The sequence below is a fragment of the Ursus arctos genome, unplaced genomic scaffold, assembly GCF_023065955.2.
Source record: "Ursus arctos isolate Adak ecotype North America unplaced genomic scaffold, UrsArc2.0 scaffold_15, whole genome shotgun sequence".
Classification (NCBI taxonomy): Eukaryota; Metazoa; Chordata; class Mammalia; order Carnivora; family Ursidae; genus Ursus; species Ursus arctos.
In genome coordinates, this window is record NW_026622819.1 from 3,963,452 (window position 1) to 3,987,670 (window position 24,219).

General features: G+C 55.8%; 1 protein-coding gene across 1 annotated transcript in view; it reads left to right on the top strand.

Moving 5' to 3' along the window:
* The window catches only part of ADAMTS16 (ADAM metallopeptidase with thrombospondin type 1 motif 16), a 146,246-nt gene extending 129,168 nt beyond the window's left edge, over positions 1–17,078 (top strand). Inside the window, exons 19-23 of the mRNA XM_026506658.4 lie at positions 5,499–5,700; positions 5,869–6,063; positions 7,557–7,781; positions 15,267–15,414; positions 15,797–17,078. Coding sequence (XP_026362443.2) covers positions 5,499–5,700; positions 5,869–6,063; positions 7,557–7,781; positions 15,267–15,414; positions 15,797–15,912 — 886 coding nt within the window. The 3' untranslated portion in view covers positions 15,913–17,078. The remainder of the gene's footprint in view (positions 1–5,498; positions 5,701–5,868; positions 6,064–7,556; positions 7,782–15,266; positions 15,415–15,796) is intronic.
* The last annotated feature ends 7,141 nt before the right edge of the window (positions 17,079–24,219 follow it).

Consider the following 24,219-nt stretch of genomic DNA (forward strand, 5'->3'; position numbering starts at 1 on the left):
ACTTAAAAATATGCACACACACTGAACTTTTATTTTCACCTAAACTATACAAACATGCATCCTTTTTCGGATTCTTTTAGTTATGGCCAAAATCTCCCTGGGAGGAGGACCGCCTATGGAAGGTCTAAGTTGATTATCTGCAATCATATGCCCGTTACTGATGGTGTCCAGTTTGAGCTTGTTTTAAGAGAAGAGTGTGAAACTTGTCTCCCTCATCCGAGTGCAGAATCATTTTACATTTTTAATTGTTCTCCATATCTTACTTTGTCCTCAGCCTCGCCTAAGCTGACAGCAGTTCTGTTAATGACCAGTCTCAACTGAGTCATTCCAGAGGTTCGACTTAGTGTTCATAGAAACAAGCTTCTCAGTTTTCGTGTTCGTGCTTCATCGAGCTACACCAAATTCAATTATATTACATAATTCCAATAACAAGTTCCGCTGGCAGAAGCCGACCCGCGTGTGCAGTCACAGCTGGTCCCGTGGGTGCTCCCGTGTCACAGGGCGGTAGCAGAAGGATGCTGACAGCCCCGGACAGCCCACTCAGCCGGCACCCAGCACGGTATGGGCGGGGGCGGGCTGTTTGCCAGGAGAACGGAAAGGCCCGATGAGTCTGACGGATCAGTTCAGAGCAAGTAGAGGAGGGGGCGCTCTGACGCTGGCAGGGGCCCAGAGGCAGGGAGGAGCCCATGCAGGCAGCATGCCCAGTGTCCGGAGCACAGCAGAACTGATGGAGAGAGCCCCCCAGACAGAGACTCAGCCGGGAGGATCCTCAGTACGTTGGTTCTGGTCTTTCCTGGTGAAGGAGCCCAAGCTGGCACGACGTTGCCCTCCCAGCAGCCCGGCCGTGGGTCTGGGGCTGGGAGCCTGCTTCAGGACACAGTCTGAAAACCAGGGCGCCGGTCCCCAGGGGAACCTGGGTGGCCGCTTCTAACTCATCACTGATAGGGAATGAAAGCATCTGCCTTCCTCCAAAACAATCTATTGACCAGGCCCCTCAGCCCCGGGTTCTGTTGGCGTATCCTGATTCTCTTCATCGCGAAGTGACACGAGTTCCGCATGAATGCAGGGGAGGGAGGTGGTGTTGGACTGCCCTGAACTGTCCCAAAGAAGAACGGCGGTTGCATTTCTTAAAGGTGCATTTCTGACCCTGCTGGTCATCCAGGCCACCAGGTTGGGGAAGGAAGGGCTTTGTAAAAATCCACACTCCTGACTCCCATCCCTGATTGGTGGTTCCTGTGGGACGGAGGAGAGACCAGGAATGCAGGGGAGTTCGAGAACGTCACCAGCCAGCCGAGGTTTGGGAACCTGTGTCTTAGCTCAGGCTGGGCCACAGGCAGAGTCCGAGGTCCCGTCAGCCCCTTTGCACACCTCCAGGCATGAGAGTTTGGGATGTTGGACCCGGTAAAGTGGAGGGAGGACCCCCTAATCTGTCAGTACGGAGTCCCAGTTGCAGTCTGGTGCAGGTGGCTGGTTTGTCTGCTGTGCGTGTCTCCCTCTGTGAGGAAGTGTTCGTCATCGAGGGAGCTGGGTGTTGAATGGATGTGGACGAGAGCAGGAGGGAGGTGCCCCCACCTCCGGAGAGAAATCTGAGGATGGAAGGGTGCTCATCCTCTGAGCAGAGAACAGCCCGGGGGCCCCGTCCCTCCCTGTCACCTTTGCAACTGCGTCCACGGCTGCCTTTGCTTCTTGGGGGCTCAGTTTCCCCAGACCCGAGGCGGGCTGCTGAAGTCCTCCCCAGCTCCAGTGCTCGGCCTCTTCTTCCCCATTTTCCATGGAGCCTGGATGGAGGAGCAGCGACTCAGGGAACAAGCCCTTCGTCATCATCACTGAGAATCTAATGATCGTCCTTTGACCTTTCATGAGACGAAGTTTTGAGCCTGAGTCGACAGAATGCACACACCGTCTTTGTTCTAGCTGGTGGCCTGCGGGAAAGCAGAGCCCAGCGGGGCCGGCATGGGCCCGGGTTAGCCAGCAGGCACACCTGGCCCTGCTCCTGGAACCCTCGGACACCGCACAGAAGCTTGTGGGGATTTTGACTCTTTCATGAGCTCAAATCAACACATTTCCCCAGAGCTCTGCCTGTGAAACAAAACAGACAGTTGGCGTTCCCAGACACCGTGTGCGTGGTCTTTGCTGTGGAGGATTTCCTAATGACGTGCAGCTAAGAGAAGGGCAGAGAATGGATCAACCCAGTTGGAACAGCTTAAGATGGTGGAGACAGAAAACGAGGTGGTGTGAAAAGCCCGAGAGCAGCCAAGATGTCTTTGCAGCCCCAGTGTGGACACACCAATTAGAATTTACAAGGCTGCGGGGTCGGGAGAGCAAACGTAGGCAATGGGGGGAACAACAGAAGAGCAACCCAGAGGCTCTAGAGGCAGAGCCATCGCAGCCCCGGGGCTGGAAACCGACCATGCGTCCCGAGGATGCGTCCCGTCCCCACGAAAGAAAACAGCTGATCTCTGACGCTGAAGCATGAAACCATTTCCACAGCTGATCTAGAACAATTCCCACAAAGCCAGCCGTTTCTCTTTAGGTGACTAACACTTGGCGTTACGGTTTTCTATGTTTTCTTAGAGACACAGGAGGGTCCGTTCGGGAGAAACTCTCAGTATGGAACAGGCGAAGCGCTCACGGACGAGCCTCACGGGGCCAGCGCGGGGACACAGCGCGGGCTCGGCCCCTCCGTCCCCATCAGCCCCCGTCCTCCGCTCACCACCTCACTTGTCACAGCTTTCACACCAGTCCAGGTCCTGGCTGTACAGCTGGTGGGGTCCCGGCCCCTTTGAGAGCGTGAGGCAAGGTACGGGTCGCTCTGCTCGGACCTGCCGGCAGGCACTGCGCGCACAGCCGGTGCAGCGTCCTGATGCCCGTGGGCCTCCCGGGGCTCGGAGCCCTTGTTCCCTTTACGTATTTGCGCACCTGGGTCCCCAGGTATTCCCAGCCACACTTGGGTCCATAGAGACTCTGACAATACATTCATAAAGGCTTTGCTGTGTAAGCAAAGTCCTTGTTTTAGTTGTTGAATTTTTTTAATGTCTCTTTAGTACTTGAATACAGAAACAATTAATTCGTGAAATAATTAATAGACTTAATTTTTTTAAAAAGTGACATATCTAGAAAAACAGAGCAGATAGTTCCATATTACATAATCCCCCCCCAACACACATACTGAATTTACTCATTATTAGCATCTTACATTAGCCTGGAACATTGTTACAATTAATAAACCAGTATTGATACATTATTAAGTCAAGTGCACAGGTTCCGTTTTTCTTAGTTTTTACATAATGCTCTTTTTCTGTTGCAGGAACCTAACATACTACATTATATGTGGTTGTGTCTTCCTGGGCTCGGCTTGGCTCTAACAGTTTCTTAGATTTGATTTGTTTTGTTTTAAGTAGGCTCCACACCCCAACTGTAAAACGCCGAATTTAGAGTTGCATATATTCCCCGCCCTCGCCTGTGTTTACACACAATGTGCACACCTGCTCAGAGAGAGACCACGCAGAAGGGAGTGTGAGGCACAATCCCAGTGCCCCTCTGGGCAGTCTCCGTCTTCTGCTTTGTGCCCCTCTCTGCATAAGCCGGGGCCCCTGCTCGGTCCTCACCGACCCTCTCCCGTTGCACAGGGTGTTTCCGAGAGGCGTCTCATGAACTCTCCACCAGGCAGCGTTCTTGGCTGCTGCTTGACCCGAGTGTGACTCTTGGGGGGCAGCGTGTCCGTTGGGGGGGGGTCACAAAGCCAAAGGACAAAGCAGGGCATCTTCACAAATCCTGTTTTACCCCAAGATTCAGGAGAAAATCATGGTTGCATTAACTCGTACTCAGAGACGGCTGCTGAGTGGACAGAAGCCCCTCGTGGGTTCAGCCAGGGTCAGGCTCACAGGTGCTCCCCGGGCGCGACTGTCCCGGGATGTCCCTGCATCATGACCCACGCTGACAGGCTGGGAATGTGGCCCCAGGAAGCGTGGCTGGCCCTCTGTGCTCCTCGCTGCAGGACGGGCACACCATGCCGCCGAGTAACGAAGACCACGCTGCCCCTGGCCCTTCACGGCAGATTTCCCACAACCCGCAGCATGGAGCCCCTTGGGTTCCAACTTACCTGCAGAATTTCCAGTTTTTGCTTGAACGCCCTGAATGGGAAGATACATAAGAGTGAGAATCATCACATCCTCTTGGAGGCCAAATGGCAGCCACCTGGAGGGAGCCCAAGGCCTTCTCACCACCAGAACCTTGTCCCTGGGCCACATTTCACTTCTATCCCTCCTGCCTCCAATGACCTCCTGCCCCAGAGCATGCACCTTAGGGCCTCCTGCGATGGGTTTGTGCAAAGCCAGGAGGTGCTTTGTAGACCATCGCAGGCTTATCTGACACCCAACGGTGCCGAGCCCGGACGGGTCCATCCCACCTCCGTCAGCTGCCGACATGCATGTCAACAAGAAATACTTTCATCCTTAGGAAAGAGGAAAAAAAGTTGCTTTGGGAGAGAATATTCTCTACAGCTTCTAACAAGTTCAAAGAAAGTTGACCAGACGTTCCGGGCCTCCTACTGGAAGTTATCACATCTGAGGTCATCATACAAGAAATACATACATAAATGAATGGGGCCTAACTGTGACCCAGCCTCTGGATCCGGCTCCAAGTTACAGGGGTGCAGAGGACGGAGGAACTTGCAAAGCAAAACCACACAGATGGAATTTGCCAGCTCCTGTGATCATCGGAAAGAGCAGTGGAGACTCCGCAAGGTGGGTGGTATCATTTCTGAAACCAATAAATGGAAGAGAAGAACAGATGAAGAAAGAACCTATAGAGGAAAGGAGAAGAAAGACCAGCCCGCCCGTGGCTAACAGCAGACTCTGTCCGAACTCCGGACTTCCGACGAGCAGATGGACTTCAGTTAGGGCGTCAGGACCCAGCTGGAGACGAAACACTGAATATCGTGGTATTCATGAATAATACAATATTGAATGATATAATATGAAATATATGAATTGAATAATAATATTATAATATGAATAACATGACATTAAAGGATCATGGTTTATTTTTTTAAATGCCATAATGGTATTGTGGTTATGTTTTTAAAACCAAACAATCCTTATGTTCTGGAGATGTGCACTGAAACCAATACAGATCTGGAATTTGCTTAAGCATGCTACGGGCTTTGGGGACATAAGTCGAAGAACATTGAAGTCAGGTGTCTGGGGACACATGGGGCCTTCCTTTTGCATATGTGTGAAATTTCCCACCTAAAAACAAGCCAGAGGGGAGAAAAGAACCCTGTGTTGGGGTCATTTCCAAGTGCAGGTGAATGAAAGCAGAGGAGGGGAGAATGACCACCAGAACAGCTAATCAAGGAGGTGAGAAGCCGCAGGACCGGACAGGCTTGGAGAATGATGAGAAATAACCGTGCACCTGTGGGCGGTTGGTGGGATTAGCACCGCTGTGTCTCCGGGAAAGGTGGCGCCCCTCACCGAGGTGTCTTTGTCTCCTCCCAGTTGGTCGGTGGGGAACTGGAGCACCTGCAGCCGGACGTGTGGTGGGGGCACTCAGAGCCGGCCCGTCCAGTGCACACGACGGGCCCACTATGTGTCGGAGCGGGTGGCAGCCAGCCTGTGTCCACAGCCCGTGCCCTCCAGCCGACAGGCCTGCCACTCTCAGAGCTGCCCGCCCGCCTGGAGCACCGGGCCCTGGGCAGAGGTAAGTGGGGCAGGGTTGTGGGGGGGGGGGGCAGCCAGTGGACCCCCCCTCCCCCCCAGCGATTGCAGAGCTGGATTCTCACTGAGCCTTGCAGGGCCTGCTGTGGGACCCCCCGGGCTAGGTCTGATGGACTCCTTGCTGGTTGCTGCCCCTTGTCTTCCCGGACAGTGCTCTCGAACCTGCGGAAAGGGATGGAGGAAGAGGTCCGTGGCCTGTAAGAGCACTAACCCTTCGGCCAGGGCGCAGCTGCTGCCGGATGCCGTCTGTGGCTCGGAGCCCAAGCCCCGGACCCACGAAGTCTGTCTGCTCAAGCGCTGCCACAAGCACAAGAAGCTGCAGTGGCTTGTGTCTGCCTGGTCCCAGGTGGGTGCTGCCATTCAGGGTTTGGTACTACCACTCCCGGCTAGGTGCTGCCGGTCCCGGCTAGGTGCTCCTGGTCCCGGCTAGGTGCTACTGGTCCCGGCTAGGTGCTGCTAGTCCCAGCTAGGTGCTGCTGGTCCCAAGGACATGCGCCTGGTCCCGCTAGGTGCTCCCGGTCCTGGCTAGGTGCTCCTGGTCCCAGCTAGGTTCTGCTAGTCCCGCCTAGGTGCTGCCGGTCCCAGGTACATGCGCCCGGTCCAGCTGGAACCGGGTCGCCAGCTCTCACCTGGGGGCTGCCTCCCCTCACCTGGCCTCGCTGCTTCCCGCTTCTCTTCCTTCACCCCTTCCTCCTCCGAGTCCGGTTCCGCCGCTCAGGCCACTCCTGGGCTTCAGCCCCTTCACAGCGCTCCTCTGCGGGGCATGCTCGGGGCTTTCCAATCACATCTTCCAAGCATGTCACCCAGCGGCATCCACGAGGCCATCGCTCACTGAGTGTTGAGGCCAGGACAAGTAGGGGACACTCATCATGCTGACAGGAGTCCGAGCCCATAGGAAGGAAGCCACCGCACTGTACCATCTGTGGGTGGTGTCCCGGTGGAAGGTCTTCACCCTGACCATTTCACGCACACGCACATGCCAGAGTTTCTCCCAGCAAGCCACAGAGGGGAGCCTCCCGGCGCCGTCTGCTCCGTAGTGCCAGGGACGCTCAAAGCACAACTGTAAGCAGCGCACGAGGGCGTGAGGCCGGAACCTGGGCAGGTGTCGCCACCTGGGCTCCTCCGTTTACATCATCTGCAGACACTGAGCCGGATGCAATCACCCACCGGGCTCAGCACCTCCCACTCTGCGAGCTCGAGGCATCAATGCCTGAAGCCCGGACCTCTCTCCCAAGACCCTCAGAGCTCGGCCTTGCGGTGCCGCCGCGTGCATCGCTCTCATATGTGCTCTGGCTGCAGTGCTGCGTCCCCTTCATGGTCCGTGGTTTGCCTGGGGACCGCGTGAGCCACAGCCCGGGCTCCGAGCACTCCCTGGTGGGGAAAGGATGGATTCATGCTCAGAGCATGCTTGCTCCCTTCACTCGGCATTCGGAGGGAGGTTTGTGAGCCCTGGTGTCCTCCGGCTGCCCCTGCTCTGGGGGCCAGCGTCACGCCACAGCTGCCTGGTGCTGCTCCATGGGGCCCTGGGGTTCGGTCTTGTCTTGTGTATTAGATTTCTGCACTTTCCAGTATCAGCTGCAACCCAGCATTTTAGCTTCGCGGTGAAATGATAGCTTCAGAGCTACACCCTTCATGGTCTATATGTGCCCGGCCCCTTAAGATCCTCCTTTTTAAAACATAGATATGAAATGCCAAGGTCTAATAAATCTCATTGAATTTTCACACTTCCGTTAATGTTCACGCAGATATAAGCGGAAGACAATGTGGCTCTCGAAGGATATAAAAGACGGCCACCAGCAAAGAAATATTTTTCACTCCCGTCTTTTGTTTTTATTTTAGTGCTCTGTTACGTGTGAAAGAGGAATACAGAAAAGATTCTTAAGGTGTGCTGAAAAGCACGTTTCTGGGAAATACCGAGAGCTGGCCTCCAAGAAGTGCTTGCATCTGCCGCAGCCCGGCGTGGAGCTGGAGCGCGCCTGTGCCCTGTTTCCCTGCCCCAGGCACCCCCTGCATGCAGCCACAGGCCCCCCTCGAGCCAGCTGGTTTGCCTCGCCCTGGTCTCAGGTAGGGTGGCACTCAGTTCCCGCAGAGGGGTCGGCATAGCCTCCTGTTCTGGGAGCTGGCTGCTGGTGTAGGTGGGGAACTTTCTGTGAGCGTGTATCCCCAAACCCACTGAGCCAGGTCCTGACCTTTCTCTCCAGACTGGGTATGGGGCCCATGTTCCTGGGCATGGGTGCAGCTCTCCAAGGCTGGAGTCCACGGCCCGTGTGCCATGTTCTAAATCGTCACCCAATTAAGTGTGGGAAAACGTGTCTCGTTTTCTATAAAAGCTGGGCAGACGTCCCCAGAGACGCATGCGAACGGGGAAAAAGGACAGGATCTGGACTAAGTCAGCGACTGTACGTTCTGGCCCCGGAACCCTGAGGCCGTGCATGTGGGAAGGTGGTGGAGCACCCCAGACTGTCCAGGCCTGCCCGGGTTCTTCGTGCTCCCACCCCTTCCTCCGTCCACACCACCTTCCACTCAGGGAGAATTCTGTTGGTGTTGTTAAGTGTCTCTTACCTCGCCCCGTTTCCTGCTTTAGATTCCTGGCAGTCCTCATCCTGGGGCCTGGCTGCCCTCCCTGCCCATTGTTCTGCTCCTCCGCCCGTGCTCCCTGATTCCTGCCTGTCCCGGGTCCCCTCACTGCTCTTGCTCCCGCTGCTCTTTCTGCTCTTGGCTCGGGGTGCACCCAGGCCCAGGCCGGAGGGCTGTGGGGCACAGGCATCCTGAGCCCCTCCCACTGGCCAGACCCCGAGGAGTCTGGTCTCCGCTTCTCTGTCCAGGAGAGACGGGTGCTCACCCCCATCCAGCCCCGTATGCAGGAGCGGGGAGCGTTTTCTGACTCTGTAGTCTGTTGGTCCAGCCAGAGGAGAAGAACCACGGGAAGGAGCTCTTTCTCATTTGCACATGGTGGCCTGTCTCTGACTCTCCTCTTTGTGAAAGATGAAGGTAGAGGAGACAGAGGGATGGCGTATGATGGGTGTGTGGTGGCAGCCACCGTCCAGGTGCCCTGAACGCTTGCATTTAGAAATATATGAGCCCGTCTCCCAAAAGTGTTTAAATGAGAAATGGGCGTTCAGGAGGGCCTGTGTTGTAATGAGCACTGGGAGTTATAGGCAGACAATGAATCATGGAACACGACATCAAAAACTAGCGATGTCCTGTGAGGTGACTAACCGAACATAACAGAATAAAGAGATTGTTCTGCTTAAGTGATTGGAGCGGGAGGCATATGAACCATATCCCTCTCAAGCATTTTCTGTTTTAAGTAGACAAAATGTATCCATAACTACATTTTCCCAAGTGGGAAACCCCTCTCATTTTCTCGTGAGCTCCCAGTCTTTGCCGTGAGATGAAGCAAGGGATGAGTGAAGAGTTGGGGTTTTCTCTGGGGCAGAGGTCGTACTCTCTCTGTCCCTCGGGAAGTGTGGGTCAGAGGCACAGAGACGTGGTTCCTGAGACCATTGTCCCTCTGCCAACAGGGACTCCCGACGCGGAGGCCACTCCCCAGCTTCGGCGGAGCCAGCCTTCAGCCGCTGTGCTTAATTTGGAGACTTTGGGAAAATTTAGAAAAACAGAGGTTTATCATAATTTCGTTGAACCCCAAACCTAAAATACATCTTGCATACATCTTTCTCCAGTCTGAAATGGTCAATGTGTTTGTCTAAGAAGTCATCTTTATCATAAGCTGCCTGAAGTTTTTATCCAGTGACTCATCTATTACGATCCGAGACTATACATTTTGGGGAGTAAGAACGCAAAGGGTATGTTTGCTGTCAGTGCTGGTACTCAAGGCTGTGCCCCCGAACTGGGGGAGATTGTCGGCCATAACAGATGGCCAGTGCCTGGCTGAACTCTGCCCCCAGACAGGCTTATTCTTGTCATAGTCGAAAGATCACGGTTTCTATTATGTGATCCTTAGGGTTTCTGTTGATTTAAACGGGTCTGCGTATCATCACTTTCCGTGGTGGTTGCCCGGTAGGTCTGACTTAGATCATTTTGGTCATTTGGGCTTAGGTGGTTCACGTGCTGATTGGGTCTGGGAGTGACTTACGTGGGAACACCTGTTGGGCTGTCTACATGACAGAGATGGGAGTGCGTCCTCACTGCAGGAGCTGGGGGCCCTGGCTTGTTCCGGGGGTTCTTCACCAGGACCGTGCGCAACTGACCTGGAAACCCAGAGGCTCTGAGGGGCAAGCAGCCGTGTTACTGATGATCAGTATTGCAGCTGTGACTGCAGTCGTGCTGACGTTGTGTCGAACACAAGCACACAGGCGCACACGTGTGCACAAGCACTGGGCATATGTGCACACGGGCATGCACACATGGGCACACACACACAGGCATGCACACACACGGGCATGCACACACAGGCATGCACACACACAGGCATGCACACACACCGTCATAGGCACACACGGGCATGCACACACACGGCACACACACAGTCATGCACACACACGGGCATGCACACACACGGCACACACACAGTCATGCACACACACGGCACACACACAGGCATGCACACACACGGCACACAGACAGGCATGCACACACACGGGCATGCACACACGGGCGTGCACACACACGGCACACAGACAGGCATGCACACACACGGGCATGCACACACGGGCGTGCACACACACGGCACACAGACAGGCATGCACACACACGGGCATGCACACACGGGCGTGCACACACGGGCATGCACACACACGGGCATGCACACACGGGCATGCACACACGGGCGTGCACACACGGGCATGCACACACACGGCACACACACAGGCGTGCACACACGGGCATGCACACACACGGCACACACACAGGCGTGCACACACGGGCATGCACACACACGGCACACACACAGGCATGCACACACGGGCATGCACACACAAGCACACACAGAATACACAGGCTCCCTGCGCCCTTCTGCCCAGTCGCCGGCCCACCTCTAAGAATTTGCTGCTGATCCGCTCTCTTCGTCTTGCAGCCATGGGTGGCGCACAAGGAGACAAGAACCTTCTTGCTGACATTGCTGGATAAGGTCGCAGCCCAGGCCGCCCCCGGAGTCAGAGGGAGTTTCTATTTGTAAGCCATTAAATTTGTGCAAAAACTCCCAGCTGCGTTTATGTTTATTTAGAGCCGAGGTTGTAATGCTGAGGCTGTACTCTCTCGTCCTGACCTGAGGAGACCCAAGTCTCTGGGGAGTGCTCCGTCGGCAGCCGCTGTGAACTTGGAGAGAGAGTACCCCCTGCCCCCAGGGCCGCAGGAAGAAGACAAATACAGGGAGCCCTCATGGGTCTCCCGGGAGGGGAGAGATGTCATCACATCGGGACAAGGAAGGTGTGAGACCTCTGACTGTCAGGAATGAAAGTGGATTTATTTACTAGCTGCTCCTGAGTTTGGGAGCTGAGCCCTGTGGCACTCCTGGGTCCCGTGAAGGGGGGGGGGGGGGCGGGGAGGTTGGAGGATTTGCTTTTGTTTTTTTTTTATTTTTTTTGTTTTTTGGGGTTTTTTTCCTTCATTTTTACTTTTTTTTTACATGTTAGTCACCATACAGCATATCCTTAGTTTTTGATGTAGTGTTCCATGATTCATTGTTTGCGTACAATGCCCAGTGTACCATGCAATACGTGCCCTCCTTACTACCCATCACCAGCCTATCCCAATCCCCCACCCCCCTCCCCTCTGAAGCCCTCAGTTTGTTTCTCAGAGTCCATACTCTCTCATGGTTCATTCCCCCTTCTGTTTACCCCCCCTCATTCTTCCCTTCCTTCTCCTACCGATCTCCCTGCTATTCCTTATGTTCCACATATGAGTGAAACCATATGATAATTGTCTTTCTCTGCTTGACTTACTTAGCATTATCTCCTCCAGTCCCGTCCATGTTGCAGCAAATGTTGAGAATTCGTTCTTTCTGATGGCTGAGTAATATTCCATTGTATATATGGACCACATCTTCTTAATCCAGTCATCTGTTGAGGGGCATCTCGGCTCCTTCCACAATTTAGCTATTGTGGACGTTGCTGCTATGAACATTGGGGTGCAGGTGCCCCTTCTTTTCACTACATCTGTGTCTTTGCCAGAGTGTCAGCCGGGAGCTACAGAGTGGCAGGAATCACCAGCCTTTTGCCGTCAGGGCCAGTGACACACAATCATCCCTGTAATTTCAAACAAACCCAGAGGCAAACGTTATCTTAAAAATGCATCTCTTTGGATTTTTGATAGTGACTGAGAGTGACGATCGGTTTTCTGCACTCATCTCTTCAGAACGTATGTAGCCGCTCTGGTGCGGGATGTCCCAAAATACACGGATTGTTCCTGAAACAGAAGAAGTCCAGAAGGGAGAGGGTTTTCAGGATTTCAGTGTTCTGGAAAGTGCGTGCTTCGCAGGTCGCCACTCAGACCCTGGGGAAGTCTGAGACTGACACGCCCGCAGGGGCCATCTCCGAGGGCAGTCAGCAGGGAGGGCTCCCAGGAGGTGCCGTCACATTTGGCAAGCTTGTTTAATCCTGGAATGGCAAGAAGACCCTACTTGCTGACCTCGGGGTGGGGGGACCCGCCCCCTGGACCACAGCTGATCCCCTAGTCTGGGCGTCTTGGAAAGAGCCCTGGCTCAGCTGTGCATGGCCTCAGGCCTTGTATGAGGGAGGCAGGCATGCGGAGGTGAAGGACGAGAAGCAAAGGAGGGGTCCAAGGACCTGGAAGAGGCTGGAGGCCATAGACGGAGCAGCCCGGGGATGCTCTTCAGAGGGTGACGGTCCTGCTTCGCATTCTGCACCCACCCGCACAGGGGGGCTGCAGCTTCCTTGCTGCCTCCTCAGAATTGCCCACCTATGGGCCGTCCTTGCCCCGGGGACTTTGGGCAGCAGCAGGAGACACAGACCATAAACACATTCATGAATGTTGCAGAACTCTGGTGACGGCCCTACCAGGGCTGAAGGCGAGAAGAGCCCCCCTAGAGTGGGGGTCCCCCGTCCTCCTGTGTCTACAGCAGGGACACTGAGAGGTGGGCAGAAGTAAGCCAGGTGGCCAGGGGGGCAGGAGTCCGTGCGGCTGCCAAGTGACAGTGACTGCCCAGGCCTACACGGGAAGTCTTGGCCTCTTTGTGAGATGGCCGGCTCACCTGGTGACGTGCCATGCACTGGCTCCGTGCGTGCTCTTGGCAGACTTTGATGTGGCAGGAGTCGGCTCCAAAAACAAAAAGATGAGAGGGAAAGGCATTTGCCGACATGGCTATGGTCAGCTAGAGCGAGGGCTCTGCGAGCATGGCCCGGCCCACAGCTAAAGAGCCGTGCTTAGAAATGCGGGGTCTCAGGTTCCACCCGGGCTGCCGAAGCTCCAGGTTTGTGGCAGGTCCAGCAGGTGTTTGACATCGGCTTTGAGACCCGCTGACCTGGGGTGGAGCCAGCAGCCTTGGGGTTTGGACAGATGGCCACGGCGGTCGTCACCGTGTGTAGGTCGGTGGACAAGGGCAGGTCTCCGTCCCTGCAGCACACTGGCCGCCTGCGTCCTGCCATCTGCAGGAAGAATTACCTGCTCAGGTTAAACCCCATCGAGCTGAGGAAGACGCCATCAGCTTTGACTTCTAGATCCAAGTCCTGGAGCCTCTCTTCCTGGAGTGTGAAGGATCGCAGTTTGAGTAGGGACAGTAAATCCCAGAGAGGGGCGACTCCCTTGTGTCCAGCACTCAGTATCCGGTGCCTAGATTGGCGCCTGGCACCTGGCCGGTGAGAGATTCCGGCTGTGAATAAATGGGTCCAGGACACAAAGAATCAATCACTTCCTCGTGATTTTAAGTGGTTAAAATGATGGCTAGATCTCTTGGTTTTCAACTGAGACACGTTGTCAGCAAGGCTGGGATTCTGCCCCCGCTGCTGCCGATGATGGGGGCTCCGGCGTGGGCAGCGAGGTCGTGGACGTGTACAGATGCAGATGTGACCAGTGAGCAGCTGAGCCCCGGGCCAGTGCAGCCGGCCTTCCTCAAGGTCTCAGCCGGCCACAGCTGGGAGGCGCTCGGAGGGCAGAGTGCAAAGCCAGACCTGGGCTGCCGCGGGACGTTCAGATAGACGCAGTAGGCAGCGGGGAACGTCTGACTCCATCATCGATGAGCCTGCTAATTCCGAAGCCAGACACGAAATCTGCCCACACCGTTCTTTTTTTTTCTGATTACTACAGCCATATATTGAACCTGAGTTGTTGACAGCTTTAGCTGATGTTGGTTTTGTAGGGAAGGGGTAAGCCTCACGGACATGTTCCAGACCCACGTGCTTATCAGCTGGAGCCCCGCATCTTCACCTCTCGGGGCCCTGCCGTCCTTTAGCTAAAGAGGAGACAAGAAAGAACAATTCCTTTAGCCTATGAGTTTCCCGGACACTGACTTGACAGAGATGTTTACCCGCTCCGTCGGAGCCCCTACCCCACGGGGTTTGAAAAGCTGCCTTGCAAGGCTCTGCTCGCGGCGGGTCCTGGGAAAGAAGCAGGGGAACAGCTGGCTGCTGCCTTGCAGGCCGACTCCAGCTGTGGGAAGGCAGCCACAGGCTTTGCTAACCGCACTTGCTCGAATGGGGTGATGGCGTGCCGTCTTGTGCGTTTTGGCAAGCCGCCTGTGCCGTGGACGGGCCGGTTCCGCACCGATCTATCCTTGCATTTTACAGGATTTAGCATCCCAGCCACGCACCAGACGCCCACAGTGGTATCTGACCCCTCTTCTTGCAGGTGCTCCTTAATTGCCTGCATTCTTGACATTTTTGAACGAGGAACCTTGTTGGAGCACAATTTACATAATTCAGTCTAGACGTCAAGCAGCTCTCTGTTTGGACAGATCAGTGCTTGCTGGTTTGGGTTCCTCCGTCTCTCTGGTCGCCCATCCCCCGATGTCTTGCCCAGCGTTGAGCTCAGATGGACCCACACACATGGTCTGTAGGCTGTGAGCCTGGCAGCCTGGTGAAGGACGACCGAACCGTGCAGCTCCTCTGTGCCCAGGCTCCGCTATGCTAACCTGCTCAGAGTGCCAGGGACTATGTGTTCCAGAGCCATGCCTGCGGGAGGATGCCAGCGAGCCCAGGAGGCTGCTGTTGCCACCTCCAGGCAGGCACCCAGAGTCTGGGAACTGGGGTCTAGAGGGGACTTCGTTTTATCGTGCCTCTGTGGGAGTTGGCTTGTTAAGGTTTCCCCGGCAAGAGCCCCAGAAAGCGTGCCTGGGTGATGACCTTCCATGAAGGTCATTGTTTCTGGTGCCAGCCACAGAGCCTGGATGGGTGCAGGGAATGATCTTGGTACCCCCAGATATGCTCCAGTTTCCTTGTGTTTATGAGACATGGACCAGTCAAGAGCATTTTAGACCTCCAGTACTTGCCCCCTCTGTCCACACCTGGGATTAATCCAGAATCTGGTCTGCTTCCTCACAATCACTGTGGAGTCCGGGTGGAGGGGAGGCTTGGAAGAGAGGCTGCCCCGGGACCCGGCAGCCCCGGATGACCTCTGTGCATGTGTTTCTCGCAGTGCACGGCCAGCTGTGGGGGCGGCGTGCAGACCAGGGCCGTGCAATGCCTGGCGGGGGGCCGGCCGGCCTTGGGCTGCTTCGTGCACCAGAAGCCCACCGCCTCCCTGGCCTGCAACACCCACTTCTGCCCCATCGCAGAGAAGAAAGGTGAGTGTCTGGAGCCCCTCGGCTTGGCCTTGGCATCTCGGGATGGGGCTGTCCCGTGTCTGGAGCGGTTCCTTAGTGGGCCCGAGGAAGTGGGGTGTCCGTGGTTAGAAAGCCCTGGTGTTGGGGTCTTGCTGTCTTTCAGAGAAGGAACAACTGAAGTTCGGTAGCAGGTGGCCCGGCTGTCGTCCCCAGTGTCTCTAAGTGGGCGGGTGCCACACAGAAGGAAGGACACGCCAGTCCTGAGGGACCTTCCTAGGGGGGCCTTGTGGAAACAGCCACTCGCACAGGGCCGCATCTTCCCTAGAGGGCCGCCCTCCGCAGCCTCGGAGCCGTGCCCCCCCCCCCCCGCCCCCGGGCTGACTCGGTCTTTGCTGCGTTTCAGATGGTGCCTGCAGAGACCACTTCCCCTGGTGCTCTCTGGTGCCCCAGCACGGGATGTGCAGTCACCAGTTCTACGGAGAGCGGTGCTGCAAGACGTGCTCAGCCTCCAACCTGTGAGGCCCGGGCGGCCGTGCCCAGGGCGGACAGAGAGGTGCCGTGCCTTCAGCCCACTCCAGCTGCGCGGCGGGCATCGAACACGGCCGAGGAGGACGCGAGCCGGGGAGGAAGAGCTGGGTCCGGCTCTCCGACAGGACAGTGTGTGTGTGTGTGTGTGTGTGTGTGTGTGTGTGTGTGTGTGTGGCGCATGCGCGTGCAGGTCGCGGGTCTGAAGGCTTGCCTGGGCGCGCACGCACACGTGTTTGGGTGAAGCACAGAGGCGGCCTGAGTCATGCTCCTTGCACTTGAGCTGAATCAAGTCAGAAAGACAGAAGGAGCTGAACTTGCTAAACGCTGCATATGTGGAGAAAGAAGGAAAGGCCGTGAAATTAGGAATAAGTACGACAGATCTGCCACTAAGTACGCCGGCCTCCGCCCCCCTCGAGGCCCTGCCCCGGGTCCGACTAAGCAGCCTCCCTCCGGAGAAGCAGCTGGCTGGGACAGCTCCCGGCTGGCGTCCCCAGGGCCCCCTCTTCCCGCCGCAGCAGCCCGGCTTCTCTCTGCTGGGACAAGAGCCCATGGCCCCTGGAAGGGGCACCTGCCGGACCGGTGGGGAGGCTGGACTCCGGACCCCGGTCCCAACTGGAGACTTCGCCTCTGGAAACGGGAAACACGAAATCCTGCTACGGTGCTTCAGACTCTGGTCCCTTTCAGACTTATGCGAGGGAGGAGAGAACTTTCCTATCCTGCGTGTTACCCTTCGTTATTGACAAGCGCGCATCTCTATTCCAGCCCGTTCCTTAATGCTTCTCTCTGAAATGACAGAATCACGGGTTACACCAGAGTCAGAGAGCGACCAGCTACGCCGCACCCCTGCTGTCCCGGTGGGGTGCTGGCTGTCCTGGCCCGGCGGACGTCTGCGGACGTGGTGACCCTCAGAACCCCATGTTTCCTTTGCCTGTGTTGTGCTGTTTTTGAATTTTTTCCTGTGAATTCTGGTGGTTCTGTAAGACCCGTTCCAAAAGAAGGGCAGCATTCCCGGATGGAGCCGCATGCAGGCCCCCGACACCCTGCTCAGGGTCGGTGCTGCTCGGCATTGTCCTTCCTCCACATGGCTCCATTCCGGGGACCACCCGGATATTTATATTTGCTGAAGTTTTATAATAAATGTTATATGGTGCCGCTTGCTTGTGGTCTGCTGACTCCTCACGAGTTTTGCACCTGAGATCGGGGGCCTGGCACGGAGTCAGGGAACTGGTCCGTGGACAGAGTTGGGGCCCTGGAATCCAGGAGAAAGTGCTGGAACTGGTCTGAGGACAAAGCGTGCCCCTAAATGAGGAGGCTACAGGGAAGAGAGCAGGTGAGCGGGGATGGAGGTGGCCAGGGTAGGGGTGGGCAGGACGCTGGGGCCACCCAGCCCGGGGACCAAGGTTTTTGCAGCTTCCACTGGAACCTGAGTGGGCAGAGCCTCCCTGGGCAGAATTAATGCAAGGGTGACCCCTGACCCTGTGATTCCTGCTTTATTAGACAGGGTTCTGTACAGAAACAGAAACAGTGGGTGTTCTATAGAGAGAGAAGGGACATTTATTTTGGGACTTGGCTCACATGATGATGGGGGTGGGCAGATCTGAACTCTGTAGGGCAGAAGGCTGGAAAGCAGGCAGGGTTTCTGTGTTGCAGTCTTGAGGCCAAATGCCTTCTCAGGGAAACCTCAGTCTTTGCTCCTAAGGCCTTCAACGGATTGGGTGAGGCCCACCCACATTCTGGGGGATCATCTGCTTTATTCAAAGGCTGCTGATTTGACCGTTAAGTGTTAATCACATGTGAAATATACCTTCACAGCAAATCGGTCTAGTGTTTGACCAAACGGGTAAGCACCGGAGCTGAGGCACGTCGCCATGTGGCACCCACCACCACACCACCCCCCTTGGCCTGGATTAAACCAGCCCTCATGGGGCACCATGGAACGTCCCAGTCACCCTCCGCACCTCCCCGGCCCGCAGACAGCCCCAGCTGCTGAGGCGGCTCAGCAAGCCTCCGCTGGCACATGGCCCACCCGTGGGGACAGAAGCCTAATCCCCACTCACAGACAGGAAGGTGAGACTGAGAATGGACGCAGCGCTTGCTGGTGTCCCGGCCAGAGGAGGCTGGGCTGCGACTGTGCGGGACTCAGGCAGCTCGTTCTAACACACGAGGGGCTTGTTGATCCACCAAGACCCTGGGCCCCTCCCCAGACCTCTGGCCTTCTACAGATTTCCAGTAACCCTCCAGGACTGTTTCCAGTGACCCTTCATTGGACATCTGCTGTCTGGTTGTGGGAAGGGGGCAAAAATCGGGCAGACGTGGTTCTGCCTTCGAGGACTTCATGTTCCATCGGAAACGGCAAAGCGCTGTATCAGGACAGGCAGGCAGAGCAGGGGGAGCTTGGCTCCCGTCAACGAGGGAAGAGGTAGGACAGGAGAGGGGCAGCCTTGCATCCCGGAACATGGTCAGCCTTTTTCCCCCCGGGCATGGCCTGCACCGGGTCTGCCCCCCAGCCTGAACTGACACGTGCCCTTTAAGGGGTGAGTGCACTGCCCTGTTGTGTCTGTCTCAGTCCCTGACCAGAACCTTCATCTGCTCTCTGCTGTGACACGTGACCATCAGAGTGGCACAGGCTCCATGTCCCTTGATGTTTATTTGGCATTGCTGCAGGCCAAGCACAGAGACGGGCACTGTGCCCGTGAAACCCCACGTGCCCCTCCACTGTGGGGACGAGCACTGGCTTCCCTGTCACGTGCAGCCTGGCCCCTGGGAGCCCCCCTCCATCCGTGCCAGCCGTGGGGCTGCTCTCCTCAGCACCGCTGTCTTCAGGCCCTTGTGGGCCGGGTCAACGCACCTGCTTCTGCTGCCGGTGGCCGGGGAGTCCTGGGAGCTCCACGGAGGCAGGAGACACGGGCAGTGACTGGAATCTTCTACTGCGTGTCTGGAACCCTGCTCTACCCACCCCTGCAACACCCTGGGGAAATCTAGCCCATGGAGAGTCTCTTTCCTTAGGAGTGATGGGATGTGGGTTTTTTCTCAACAACCTTAGTTTCTCCTGAAAATGTGTGTTCCCAATATAATCTCACTGCTTGGAATTGGAAGAAAGTTCTAGGTGTGAAGCTTTTAGGTCCTGTGTGGATGAAGTCAGAATCCAGGCACAAGGAGATTACCCCCCACCAACCCCTTGTAGGAAATGTCTGAATTTGAGGATGAGTGGCTCCCCAGCCGCCCCCCACTCACTGCTCCCCTTTCTGGGGGCTGCCCTGTGGGCTGAGTGAGGAAGAGCTGATGCTGGAACCACAGCTTATGGGGCCTCACTCTGGGTTCTGGACCCCAGGGGTCTCGACCCCATGGCTGAGGAATCCCCATGTGATCCGCACTCCTCTGGCCCCAGCGGTGAGAGCAGAAAGTGGGAAAGGATTGGGCCGATGGGAATCTGGGTACAGGTGACAATCCAGGGGACGCAGATTGTGCGTTCAAAATTACAAGCATCAAAATTACAGTTGAACGGTGAAAAATAGTCGCTCTGTTTTCCACGCATATTTTATATTGCTAGCACTTGAAGCATCCCGATGAACTCTCATTCCCTGCTGGCCCAGAACTGACTATGACATGGCCAGTTCTCCCGCCCGCTCCCTCGTGGAGGGTCCTGCCCTGGTGTGCAGGGTAGGGAAACTCGCCTTTAACAGGGCCATACATTCAGATGCTTGAAGAACGGCTCCTCTGGGCGCGGGCAGGTGCCTGGTGGGGCGGCCGTTTTGGAACACAGCCTCACCGCGTGCAGAGGTCGGGCCGGCACTGACGGCCTTAGATGGGTCGCAAGCAGGCGAGCTGGTCACGGAAGGCCAGGGCCCTGCCCACCGGGATGGCTTTCTGCCTTGGGACATCATTGCAAGCTCTTTCCCTCAAACGCCGTGATCGGGCACCTGTCCCCGGGGGGACACCTGGCTTAACGCCACAGAGAATGAAGCCTGCAGGCCGCTGCAGGGATGCTGGGCTGCGCCTGCCCTTTTGCAGCTTCTGTCAGGTGAGCAGAGTCCCCAGACGAAGTGGAGGTGCCCGGAGAGGTGACGCTTGGCCCCAGAACCCGAACCCAGCTTTGCAGGGCCACCTAGACATGAGAACAGGTGCTGCGTGAGGGGCAGGGTCATGGATCTGTACACGCAGAGCCCTGTTTCATTTCCACACTTGGGTTTCCACACACAAACCCAGTATATAAGGGATAGATGGGCATTTGAAGTGAGTTTTTTACACCAGTTAATTTTGATATGACTTTTTTCAACTCAAAGTTATCAAAGGCTTTCGCTGACACTTCAGCAAGTCCTATTTGCCAATTTCCAGAAGAAAACAAGAGCACGGAAGGTCAGAGAGGGCACAAATAATGGGCGTGCCGGGCAGTGGGGCGAGACCCGTGAGTCTCGCCTGCACACACAGCACACGATTTCACTGAAACTACTTCCATTCTCCTCCAGGTGAGAAAGTGGCTTTCCCTGTCATCCTGGCCAAGAGCATGGCACTGCCAGAAGGGACAGCAGCAGGACCCCGGCCCTCGATGCGTCCACCTCCCTGCACTCGCCCCAGGCTAGATGCTGACCCGGTCAGGCACCTATACCCCTCATCCCGGCCCGGACTCCTCTACGGCAGCCTCAGTCAGCACCCCACAGGAGTAAGAGGGGCCGAAAGAACCTGGATGCTATGCGCCACCATCCATGCGTCCGTTAATTCAACGTCAGCCCCGCACACCCACTGTATCCATCAGCGTGGCCACGGGAATGACAACCCCGAGACCTCAGGGCCTTACGACACCAGCTTGCTCCTGGATCCTGTTGCGAATTGGCAACACATTGTCTGTGAGTCTGTCCTGGAGGGACAGCAGCTCCACCCGAGGACATGCTGTCCTTAGGGCAGAGGGAAACCAGTCAGAAGCCACCAGAAACGGCAGCAGCCTCTTACTGCCTCTTCCCAGAATGGACATAGCGCCCCTTGCGCTCACGCCCCACTGTCCGGACAGAGCGAGGCTCGTGGTGAAGTCCCTGTGACTTGGGCAGGGACGCCCGGCATGGCCCAGCACAGCTGTGGGGTGGTCCCTGCCCTCAGCGGGAAAGAAGTGAGTAATTCGTGAGAGCCACGCCATCTCACACCTGCTGTGTGCCAGGCACGGTGCTAGGTCCTGCGTCCCGACCTGCATGGAACCCCTTCCCTTCAAGGCTCCCCCAGCGTGGCCCAGGACAAGTCATTTCACCTCCCTCACTGTTGGCTCATTATCCATAAAAAAAGGACATAGATTTTTCAGGTTTCCCAGAAATTCTAAGGTGCTGGCCTTTGCACTTCACTTATGATTAAGCTAATCCTTTACTGGAGGCCATGAACCGGCCCCGAGAACAGGATCTTAGCCCGTGTCATCGGACTGGAAGGGAAAGAGGGTCTCCTGCCTTGCATTAGAGGACAGAAGAGGGCTCTGGGGAGTTTGAATGGATCATTTTGGAAATGCCTATTGAAGTGCTTACAGTGACACTCAGACACAGCCTCTAAGCGGTGGGCAGAGCAGAGCTCACCTGTAATTCCCCCAGGTGTCCAGGGCCACCAGCTCACCTGCAAGGGGGGAGACCAAAGGCAGGGCTGAGGGTCCTCCTGTCAGGGTCTTCGACAGGAGCTACTCCCAGGCCCGCGTGCCTGCCAGACTCACCCTACAGCCACCTGGCTCCCTCCCACGGTCACTGGCCTGGGCAGAGGCTCCCGGGGCCCCCTCCTGTGTCAGCATCCAGCCCGTGACTCACAGTGACGGAGATTTCTTCTGACCTCAGGGGTTTTGATGGCTGGCCCAGGCAGCTGACTCCCCAGCTGGGGTCTGAAAACCCCCGAGGGTTTCTGGTGAGTTTGCAAATCATGAGAGCTTTAATCTGAAGTCTGGACAGAGACTCAACAACACCTGGGTGTCCTGTGGCTAAGAGGCGAGTGGGTGCGGAGCCCGGGCAGGAACTCAGCCCCCCACCGCAAGGGGGGTGCAGCCTGGAACAGGAGGGGCCAGGGAGCATGTTCCTGCCTGCCTTGCCGGCACATCTGGTGGTCACCACGTGTCCAGGGCCTGAGCAGGGCGTGCCAGTCCCCCCGGAAGGTCAGGCGCAAAACCATCAACGTGCAGGCTGCGTTGACTCCGTGATTTCCCTGAAGCGCTTTGTCCTCTGGCTTTTCCAGCACAGGACTGTACACCGCGCGGTGCCCTCGGCCCCCATGTCCCCTTCAAGTGGGACACCAGGCCTTCCCACCAGGCTTGGCGGTCACAAAGCAGCCTGCCCTGGAGGACGCCTCCTGCAAACTCGGATGGGGTCAGGTGGGTCTGCTTGTCTTCATGGCTGGGGCACACCTAAATACCCCCTCATTCTACTTGGGCTCATGCCCGAGGGGAAATGGACCAAATATTTGTTCAGCTTTAATTCTCTCTCATTTTTGAGTGAGCTCAATAGCTCTGGAATGTGCTGTATTTTGTCATTCTTCTGTGCCCTTCAAGGCTACTCCCAGCCTTTGGACACCAGGAGGTCTTCCCCACCAGCACACTGCACACGAGGGACTGAATTGTGTCCCCCCAGATTCGTAGGTTAAAGCCCTAATCCCCATGTGGAGATGGGGCCTGTGAGGAGGGAATTAGGGTTAAATGAGGTCATAGGTGAAACTCTCATCCCATAGGACTGATGATGTCCTCATCAGGAGAGGAAGAGAAGTGCAGGGCCCTGGTGGGCTCTTCCTCCTGCATTTGGGGCAGGACCCTGAGCGGTGGCCCCAGCAGGAGCTGAGGCCAGGTCCACCTCACCGCCACGGACCTCACTGCCTGCCCCGCTGTCTTGGGCTCTTCAAGCAACGCAGATGCAGTGGCTGGAAAGAGAGTGGGGCGGGCATGATGTTCCCGCTGCTAGGCCACCCCTGAGCACTGGGGGCTGGGCTCCCAGCAGCTGAGAGAATGATGCATCCCGTCCCCAGCCTTAACCAGGCTTTCTCTGGGCCTGGCAAGCCGCCATGTCAATGACAAATTAGGAAAAATGGAAAAAAGAAAGGTGGGAGGGAGGGAGGGAGGGAGGGAGGGAGGGAGGGAGGGAGGGAGGAAGGAAGGAAGGAAGGAAGGAAGGGAAGACGGAGACATCAGATCTCTCTCTCTCTCTCTCTCTCTCTGTCACACACACACACACACGTACACACACACACACACACACACACACACACACATTCACTTGTGCCTGTCCAGGTGAGAAGGGAAGACATTGTAAGATTTGCAAGACACCAGCCATGTTTTTTCCATTCTGTTTCGCTAATCTCAAAAACAGATACTAGAGAATTGTCTTGTTCTTTCTTCCATTGTTTAGAATGAGTGCTACATATTTACCTCTGCCCCGAATCATCTCTTGGCAAATTTAAATGAAGGAAGGAGCGATGACAGGAATGAAAAAAAACAGAAAAATTGTGCGCTCTCATTCTCTAAAGAAACTTTGTTGCCAAGTAGGCATTGAGGTTCTGGGCATAACCATTCATTACTGGAAGGTCCATCCAGACAGACCAACCTACACGAACAACCTGAAAGCAAATACACACAGTTATTTTAGTGTTGCTATTTTTTAAAAGGTTTTATTTATTTGTTTATTTATTTATTCATTCATTCATTCATTCATTTAACAGAGAGAGAGAGTGAGCGTGACCATGCAAGTGGGTGGGCCAAGAGAGAGGGCCAAGCAGACTCCATGCTGAGTGCAGAGCCTGACACAGGGCTCGATCTCATGACCCTGAGATCATGACCTGAGCTGAAATCAAAAGTCGGACATTCAACCGACTGAGCCTCCCCAGGAGCCCCTTGGTTTTGTTATTATCTTAACTTATGGAGCAATGTGTCGAGATTGCCTATGACAATTAGTATCTTTGTTCAATTCGGACAAAAGAAAGATGATAACCAAACAGGAAGGAGCATGTGAGCATCATGGCCTCTGTGGTGTGGCTCATGGCGGGAGAGAATTCCTAAGGCGGTGTTGTTACTGCTCACATTCACCACTCTCTTCTGACTGCACTTGAAGTCAACAGCCACGCTGGCCCATGGCATGGGGACGGCACATCCTGGGTTTTCTGATGAGTCCCAATCTCAGACATGGTTTTACTTGTCAACCTTTTATCTATGTGCACGGGTCTCTCAGCTCAGGGAAGATGTGTTTTTGGAAAGACCATAGGATTGAGATGCAGATATTGGGAACAAAGGTGAGAAGACTGTAGATGAAAATGTCACCATTTGTGTTTTGTTGGTCATGCATTGAAAGGACCTCAGTGTAT